Source organism: Nilaparvata lugens, unplaced genomic scaffold (assembly GCF_014356525.2).
Source record: "Nilaparvata lugens isolate BPH unplaced genomic scaffold, ASM1435652v1 scaffold8220, whole genome shotgun sequence".
Taxonomy (NCBI): domain Eukaryota; kingdom Metazoa; phylum Arthropoda; class Insecta; order Hemiptera; family Delphacidae; genus Nilaparvata; species Nilaparvata lugens.
The window spans coordinates 639-10,899 of NW_024093968.1; the positions used below are offsets into that span (position 1 = coordinate 639).

Sequence of the window (10,261 nt, forward strand, 5' to 3'; positions counted from 1 at the left end):
TTGTATTCCATTATTCTCCTTCATTCCTTTTACCTCAGCTTCTCTTTCACCGTCCATTCTCTCCAATCTGGTTCTCCTTGTTTCTCCTTCTCTACCACTCCCCTCCTCCCATTCGACATTAGGGCGGTGGCTTAGGGTAGACGGGTGGCGGGGGTTGTTTCTTTCCTCCTCCTTCTCCTCCTCCTCCTCTTCCATCAATTCTCTCTCTACCTCCTCCTCCTTCCATTCTTTCTCCTCCTCTTCCATCTATTCTCTCTCTTCCTCCACCACCTCCTTCCATTCTTTCTCCTCCTCTTCCATCAATTCTCTCTCTTGCTCCACCTCCTACTCCATTTTTTCCCCCTCCTCTACCGTCAATTCTCTCTCTTCCACCTCCACCTTCTAATCGGTCTCTTGCTCTCCTTCTATCCGCTCTCTCTCTCCTCCTCCAGGTGACAACACGCAGACGTAGTTCAGAAGAGCGGAGAGATTCGCGGAAAATGTCCTGGACCCTGGAATAAAAAGTTTAATTAATATTTAATCGATTCGTGCCGTTTGCACAAAAGCCGGCTAAATTTAATCGTGATTAATTCCATGAGAACCAATCAGAGAAGCAGTATTTTCAAAACTTCTCTGATTGGTTCTCGTGGAATTAATCACGGTTAAATTTAACCGGTTTTTGCAACCGGGCCTCTATCAGTTTCTCCTAAAGAAGTTGAGAAATCAAGTAAATACTCCTGAAGCATGTTTTATTCACAACGCTCTTTCAGATTTTGTTTATCGGCTAATGCATGATCTGACGTGCACTTACACATACACGCATCCAATATGGTTCTTCAGTGACATCTTTACATTGGATATTTTATGTAATTTTATAAATTAGTGATATTTCTAGACAACATTCCAGTGTTCTTTTAGGCTAGGCGCACACCAGTTAGTCAAGTCAAGACAAGACATGATCAGACACGTTTAGTCACAATACTTCACATAGCTGCTTATGACGCAACTCACACTGATTAGTCATTGCAATTAGATACGTCTTCATAAGCAACTATGTGAAGTATTGTACTAAACGTGTCTGATCATGTCTTGTCTTGACTTGACTAACTGATGTGCGCCTAGCCGCATTCATGAATATCACTACATCTCACCAACAACAGTAATACTAGTCTAGTGGATTAGAAGCTGGCTTTATAATCCAGAGGCCCGGGTTCGAATCCCAGCCCGGGCATGATATTTTTCTCGGGCCATTTCCGTGTTTCAGATGGATGTCGGTCACGGCTGCCTAAAAAGCAGTCGTAAGGTGATTGATTGATTGAGTACTTTATTTATGTAGATTACAATATACACTGGCTTATACACTTATATACAATAGCTTACAATACAGCAACATTATAGATGAATTTACATAATATAGACTAAGAAAATAATTATTGAACTGTATATGATATGAAAAAGCAATTTGTAATATAATAACTATAGATAATTATATTGTTATGCATGTACATAAATTGGCGGAGCTTTGGACATATCAATGTCCATTCTTCGGAAACAATATTAAAAATATCCTCCCCACTAACTCTCTACCAAATGTAGTGATGTGAGAGGCCTTGAATTTGATCAGTTGCCACCTGAAAACTCTGACACCAGACCTGAGCCAGCCACGTCACAAGATATTTTATTACATTATAGTGTTATATCCTTTCATCATCATTGCTAAAATTTCATTTGTAGTGTTAATAAGGGTATGAAGAAGGGCCCCACTCAGGATTACCTTGGGGGCATCATTGTTTTCTTCTTCAATTGTGTTTTATCTTTGTCACATCTATTATTGTATATTTTGAGTATATATGAAATTGTAGAGAACTCGTTCCTCGCACACAGGCTTTGCCCATGTGAGGAACCTTCTTCAAGTTTTGTGTATGTATAGTTTTCACTTTCTAAGAAGAATAAAAATAATTTAAATTCAACTTTGATATACAATGTACTGTGCATGCAAAGGTGTTTTCCTCCACCTACTGTCAAAAGTACTTACTTTACTCCCTGAAACATGATACTAAGTGTCACTTTTTCGCTCTCGGTACTAAAAAACAGAAAAACTCCCTAGGGAGTAAAAGTGACTCCTTTAAATAACATGGGAAGCATCTCTATTTTAAAAACGTACATTTGAAAAGGTCAGAAGGTCTAAGCTCAGATGAGGAAGCATATAGAGTAGTCATTAAACCAACTAAATTCAATACCTCAACCAGACATTTGATCGATATAAAAATTTATGTTTGTATGCTGAAATTATTATTACAACTTCATATCACTATACTAGAAAAAAAATTATATATTTTCTTTTATCCATGTTATTTAAAATACCAGCCAACGAATATTACTTATTACTAATCAATTTGAAACGGGAACTTCATCATAGCTGTAGTTGGGCTGTCATTGTTGTTACAACTTTAGCCGACAGATAGTGCTGTCGGAGGAGAACTGTGATTACAAGCCAGCTGTTTCTGTTTACTTTTTAGATTATGTTGTAACACATTGTTTGGTCACGTACGTTTTTAAAAATGATTTTATTTGCAGTTTTTATAAAAATGTAGGTGGAGGAAAAATGTTGTGTATATCACGAGTGAAAAATGTTTTTTCTCCCTCAGGAAAATTGTCGCCCTCGGCTTCGCCTCGAGCTTCAAACTTTTCCCTCAGGGAGAAAAAACAGCACTTTTCACTCTAGATATACAAATAACTATTACTACAGTAACGTTTTGTTTTTTGCAATATTTTGTACAATTCAAGTGCTTTTGGTCCTATAAATTATTATTATATTATTTGAATACTGACACATGGAACGGCTGGTCGATAAGAGTGCGCCCGTTGATCTGTGTGATGCGGTCTCCACGCTTGAGGCGGCCATCTCTGTCCACCCTGCCCCCCTCTTCCACCGCCTGCACCACCAGGCCACCACCTCCCCCCACCACATCGGGCACCACGTGGATGCCCAGCGCACCGCTCTCTGTCGACAGGCAGATCAGCTCCCATCTAAAACATCAATAATTGATAAAAACACAGTGGTGTTATTATTTTTTCTACAGTTACGTTGAAAGTGGCCATTGCTGCACTGATTACAGAACGCAAAGAATCACTTTCCGCTCTAGTGCGGGAAAAATTTTTCTGCACTCCAGATTTGCAACATGGCCACGCAAAAACTTAGTAGGTTACTGGAGCAACAGTGCAGCAAAATCAAAATGAAGTTGTAACAGTGACTGCTGTGGCTGCTATAGTGAGCAGACGTGCAACCAAGCACAACGCGCTAATTATTAAGTACCTATTATTATAACAGGACAACATTTTTATTCAATTGACAATACATTAAGGTTTTATCAATAATAAAATTACACAGAAAAAACCTTTGATGCATTTCAGGCAATTTTAACCCATATTACCCACTTTTCATATTCAATGGTAACTGTAGAAAAACTTAATGTAATACGTGCGCAAAGTCCTCTGCTGCACTCAACAAACCATTCCATTGCACTCAAGTAAACGTTTCTTTCGGTGCAGCAAACTGTCACTTTGCGCACTAGTTGCACAAATAACTATATCATACATGAAACATGCTATTCAGATTATTATCGTATGGATAGACAGTGGGCAGAAACAAATAAAAGATTGATTGTTGAGTACTTTATTTATTTATTAGATGACAATATACTGGCTTATACACTTATATACAATAGCTTACATACAGCAACATTATAGATGAATTTACATAATATAGACTAAAAAATAATCATTGAAAGTATATGATATGAAAAGTATTTGTAATATAATAACTATGGATAATTATATTGTTGTGCATCTACATAAATTGACGGAGCTTTGGACATATCAATGTCCATTCTTCGGAAAGAATATTAAAAATATCCTCCCCACTAACTCTCTACCAAAGAGAGAGACAATTGAACAATTCATACATATATTTTTAAGTTTTTGAGTCAGAGTATGGCCTCGTCATCTGCTACATGCAAGGTCTATAAAATACAGGTCATGACACTCGTGTTCCTTATGGAGCGGCCATTATGTGGAGTCATTATAGCGGTCCATTTGAAATATTCCAATCTGCTCATAACAAAATCATGCATTATGCTTTTTAAAAACAATATTTTGGGTCAGATAATATGTAAATTCAGGTTTTCGATTTTTTAATAATGATATTTCAATAATAAATGGTTCAATCATACATTTTCTTATTATTAAAAATTGTACTTATTCTTGTAACTTGTTAAGGTGCGTACAGACTGTCGCTCTGCTCCGCAACCGAACGTGACTCCAGCAGAGCGATTGATGATCGACCGGGGAGCAACAGTGGTTCGACCGGGGAACGCGAGAACATCTAACATCTTCCGTAACGTTCATGATGGGTGCGTGGGCGGTGCGACTGTGGATCGATGTTGGTACGAGGGCGGTACGAGGGAGGAGCGTGCTCGGTGCGGGTTAGAAGCACGAATATGTGTACGCAGCTTTATGATTCATAAGGCATTGGGACAAAAGGCTAACCTCAAAAAGAGTTTGAAGTTCCCAATTTAAAAATCAACAATTCAGTTCTTAGTTGGAATCTAAATATTATTATTCTGTGGGATGATTATATTTTACAATTCAAAGCCAAGCAATATTCCTTGAACAATATCAATATAACAAAATAACACATCATGTTGTTCAATCTATAATGATAACAGCTGATAAATTGGAAAATCTGGTGTGGCGCACTCACAAAACTTTCCTTGCCGTTATGAAAATTGATCACCTGACGCTAGTGTTCCCGCGCATCTCAAGTCTACTATTCAAATATTTGAGCCAGCTGGTGACAGGGCAATAACGCTGGAGACACACATGAGGTCTGCTATCTCTTCATAGTGAATGATTCAATAGAATCAACAATAATTTGCAATTGAATAATCACATTTTCTCGAATTTAAAGCTTATTTTCAATTTTAGGTGAAAATGTTACTGAACATTGATTGTAGAGATTTTCATGCTCAATCTACTCCACTTGATTTTTTTTTTTGTTTCAATTGTATCTGAAGCCTGATAATTGGAATCTATCTGCATTGATGGGGCGGAGCTCCTGAAATTTTTACAGATATGGGACTTGTGGCAGTTGATAGAGCTTATCGATGACTATTTTAGGTATGAATTTGATCAAAATCGTTGGAGCCGTTAAAAATTGGTGAACTAGAACCCCATAAAATGGCGATTTTGCAATGCATCACCAAGGTCTATAGATACAGGTCATGACACTCATGTTACTTATGGAGCGGCCATTTTATGGAGTCTTTATGGCGGTACATTTGAAATATTCCAATCTAATTCAATTTGCTCGTAACAAAATTGTGCATTTTAAAAACAATATTCTAGTTCAGATAATATGTGAATTCAGGTTTTCAATTTTTAATAATGAAATTTCAATAATAAATGCTTCAATTATCCATTTATTTATTATTAAAAATTGTTCTTATTCTTGTAACTCAAGGATTATGATTCAAAAGGCATTGGGACAAGACAGAAATATGCGAGGCCAATTTCAAAAAGAGTTTTAAGTTCCCGATCAATTAAATCTAAAAATCAACTATTCAGTTCCTAGTTGATAGACAAGGATGGCAACACCAATGTTAATCAATACTGCCATTATAACGTGGACCTCACTATAGCATAATTAGCGTTTGTCATACCGTTCACTAGGAGGTTGTTGGTCTGAAGTGGGGCACTGTTGGCTTGTCCCAGAGGCTCCTTCTGATCCTGGCATCCCTGTGGAGGCCTCCCTGGGCAGAGACAGCGAGTTCCCCCCTTGGACGCCCTGTCGGCTGCATCCGCCCATCTCAGGCCCCTATCACAAACACAACATCAAATCAATTAATTACTATTTTGCAATATATCAATAATTTTATTCAACACGAACACAAAATAAAAATAGAAATTTAAAACCTATATAAGGCTGGCCACTAACGGTGGAACATGCATATGTACATGTTTGGTTTTGAAGCATCAATCAGAGCTTTTTCTCTGCCTACTTGTCTGAAAACGCCTGAAAAAACCAGTTTAGAAGATAATGATCATAGTTTATCAACCCAATGGTGCATCTCAAATTGTTTAAAAAAACCAGTTAAGAAGATAATGATCATAGTTTATCAACCCAATGGTGCATCTCAAATTGTTTAAAAAAACCAGTTTAGAAGATAATGATCATAGTTTATCAACCCAATGGTGCATCTCAAATTGTTAAAAAACCAGTTAAGAAGATAATGATCATAGTTTATCAACCCAATGGTGCATCTCAATTGTTTAAAAAACCAGTTTAGAAGATAATGATCATAGTTTATCAACCCAATGGTGCATTCAAATTGTTTAAAAAAAACATTTTAGAAGATAATGATCATAGTTTATCAACCCAATGGTGCGTCTCAAATTGTTTAAAAAACCAGTGGTTTCGACACGTGGGATTCCAATCGACCGAAAGTGATAGAATTCCCATCCAGCCAAAAAATTTATTTTCCCATTTGGCCGAACGCTTTCGGTCATTTGCGACAAACTAGAGGAATTCTCGGTCGTTTGGGAATCCTATCACTTTCAGTCAGATGTGACTAACACTTTCGGCTCAATGCGACAAACAATGTTTTCTGTCGATTGGGAAACTGTTGGCGGGGTAATATTCACGGCTTTGCAAAAACATCAGGCTTCAGAGACCCTAGATCCCTAGATGGAGGAAGCTCCCTACACACAGAGATTCTTCATGAATGAGAGAGTTGTAACGTAGAGAGTCCATGTGAGGTAAGATACTATTAATTCAAAAATCTGGTATGGCGCACTCACACAACTTTCCTTGCCGTTATGAAAATTGATCACCTGACGCCAGTGTTCTCGCGCATCTCAGGTCTACTTATAAACAAAGATCTTAGCCAGCTGGTGACAGGACAATAACGCTGAGACATACGAGGTCTGCTATCTCTTCATAGTGAATCATTTGATAGAATCAACAGTTGCCACAGTTTGCAATTGGATAATCACATTTTCTCGAATTTCGAGCTTATTTTCATTTTAGGTGAAAATGTTACTGAACATTAATTGTAGAGATTTTTTGCTTCTATCTTTTCCACTTGAATTTTTTTTTTTTTTTGTGAATCTGAAGCTGATAATTGAGAATCTAAAATCAAACTTTACATAGATGGGGCGGAGCTCCTGAAATTTTTACAGATATGGGACTTGTGGCAGTTGATAGAGCTCATTAACGACTATTTCAGGTATGAATTAAATAAAAATCGTTGTAGCCGTTTTCGAGAAAATCGCGAAAAACCCTGTTTTTTACAACATTTTCTCCATTTTAGCCGCCATCTTAAATTGCATTCGATCGAAATTGTTCGTGTCGGATCCTTATATTGTAAGGACCATAAGTTCCAAATTTCAAGTCATTCCGTTAATTGGGAGATGAGATATCGTGTACACAGACGCACTTACACTCATACACACACACACACACACACACACACACACACACACATACAGACCAATACCCAAAAACCACTTTTTTGGACAGGGACCTTGAAACGTATAGAAATTGGGGTACCTTAATTTTTTTCGAAAAGCAATACTTTCCTTACCTATGGTAATAGGGCAAGGAAAGTAAAAACGTTCAAATACTTTAAAAACCTCAAATTAACCCCTAAAACTCATAAAAAACCTACAAAATTTACAAAAAAATCTAGAATTTTCTTCAACTTACGTGGGCGATTCTCCCAGAAACTGCATGGACAGCCGATTACTGCCATCTCTGGCGAAAGGAGCACCTCCTCCGCCTCCTCTCAACCAGCCATTTCTCCTCCTACTGCCTCCTCTGCCCGCCCTACCTTCTCCTCCGTTCATCAGCTCCTCCTCCTCTTCTTCTTCATCCTCCTCTTCCTCCAGTTCTTCGTCCATGTCCCGCCATTTGTCCGTATTGTGTCCGTTTGTCAGACCGCATCGGTCGTCGTCCTACGAAGCAGTGGAGAATGAGAGAATTGAAGAGAATGATTGATTGATTGAGTACTTTATTTATGTAGATTACAATATATACTGGCTTATACACTTATATACAATAGCTTACAGTACAGCAAAATTATAGATGAATTTACATAATATAGACTAAGAAAATAATTATTGAACTGTATATGATATGAAAAGTAATTTGTAATATAATAACTATAGATAATTATATTGTTATGCATCTACATAAATTGGCGGAGCTTTGGACATATCAATGTCCATTCTTCGGAAACAATATTGAAATATCCTCCCCACTAACTCTCTGACAATGAGAGAATTGAAGAGAATAAAAGAGAAAGGAAGAAGAGAGGATAATAGAAGAATTGGAGAATAAAACGGAATTGGATTAGATTTCTTAATTGTGTTATTGGTTAGACCACAACGGTCGTCATCCTATGAATCAGCAGATAATGAGATAATTGAAGAGAATTCAAAATAATAGAAATATATATTAAAGATATAAAAAATAATATTAGAGTAGTATCACCTGAAACAGATACTAATTAGCAAATAATTTCAAGAAAGAATTTTTATATTTGGATTGTTTATATGTGATAAATTCCAATTTGAAGCAATTTGTACATTATTTTGTAATGGTGAAAATGATTTTGAAAATATTTTTCTTTCTGTAAAAGTTGAAAATTGCGTTTTAACCTTCTTTGACCTCAAAATTGTTCCAGCAATCAGATTTTTACTTAAATATGTGTGAGACTTGTTCGCCTCCATGGTGCACATTGGGTAACGCTAAATGGACTAGCAAATGATGGCGGTCAGACAAACTAATGTTCTACTGACCAAAGACTACACAACACCTCAAAGAATTTGGAAATATACAGTGTATATCTAGGCATTTGAGACTCATGTATATTAGTTGTGTATCTGCAATAAGCTAAATAAATAAATAAGAGAAATAGAGAACAGAGGATAATGGAAGAATATGAGAATAAAACAGAATTAGATGGAGAATGAGAAAGTTGAAGAATAAAAGAGAAAGAGAAAGAGGAAAGAGGAAAAGAATAAAAGAGAAAGAGGAAAAGATAGCAGTGGATAATGGAAGAATAGGAGAATAAATCACAATTAGATTAGATTATATTTCTCAATTGTGTCCGTTTGTTAGACCACATCGGTCGACGTCCTACAAATCAGTGGAGAGTGAGAGAATAAGTCAGAATGATAAGAGAATGAGGGAATTCAGGAGTAAAAGAGAAAGAGAGAACAGAGGATAATGAAAGAATGTAAATTCAAAAAAGAACTGGATAAGATTGAATTTCTTTATTGATAGAAGTAGATTGAAAGACGAGAGGAGTTGAGAAAACTAAGAATTAGAAGAAGAAGAAGAAGAATAAGAAGAAGAGAAGAAGAAGAAGAAGAAGAAGAAAGAAATATGAAGATATTGATGAAGAAGAATAAAAAGAAGATGATAATGAAGATGAAGAAAAAGACGAGAAAGAAGAAGCAGACGAATTGAAGGAAGAAGAAGAATTAGAAGAAGGAAAAGAAAAAAGGTTGAATAAAATAATTATAATATTACCTTGTGTAAATTATTGAGTTTGGTGGACTCAGTTATGACTGGAGCAGCCGACCACCGCTTGGCGTTCGAATTTGAATTTCCCGCTCGTCCATTCGGAGCTGCCAACATAGATCAAACAAAACAAATTATCCCATCTGAATAATTATTTAAACACCAGTAGTAACCCAAGCTCCGCAAAGGCCTAATTAAAAACTTGACAAACTGAAAACTTCACCTACTGAAATCTTCAAGAATTTACAATAGGCCTATAACCATCCTCGGTTAATTGAGAATCTATTTATGCAAAATGTAAAGTTAATGAGTTGAGTAGTTGAGACGTGATGATGCGTCATTCGTGAATTTCCTATCCCCTACGTGTATAAGCCAGTTCTTTCCTTTATTATAGTATAGTTTTATTAGGAAAAGAATTCTTCAATAGTATACAGAGCTCCCTCTGCCAGCTCTTTCCTTTATTATATCTATAATTGACCGAGCGAAGTGATGTCTAAGACTCAAGTCGACGGTTTGGCACTTCTCTTAATGTTTAAATGTTTATATGTTGCGCATTTACGGCGAAACGCGGTAATAGATTTTCATGAATTTGACAGGTATGTTCCTTTTTTAATTGCGCGTCGACGTATATACAAGGTTTTTGGAAATTTTGCATTTCAAGGATAATATAAAGGAAAACGAGCTTCCTTCATACGC

At 36.6% G+C, this 10,261-nt stretch overlaps 1 protein-coding gene across 1 annotated transcript; it reads right to left on the reverse strand.

Moving 5' to 3' along the window:
- Positions 1-328: 328 nt before the first annotated feature.
- Positions 329-9,672, reverse strand: LOC111053770 (ras-associating and dilute domain-containing protein; the record flags this gene model as incomplete). Its single annotated transcript, XM_039419050.1, has 6 exons — positions 329-491; positions 2,812-3,009; positions 5,700-5,854; positions 6,039-6,042; positions 7,745-7,992; positions 9,575-9,672. Coding segments are annotated over 6 exons (866 nt in total), but the record flags the coding sequence as incomplete, so codon positions are not given.
- Between the last annotated feature and the right edge of the window lie 589 nt (positions 9,673-10,261).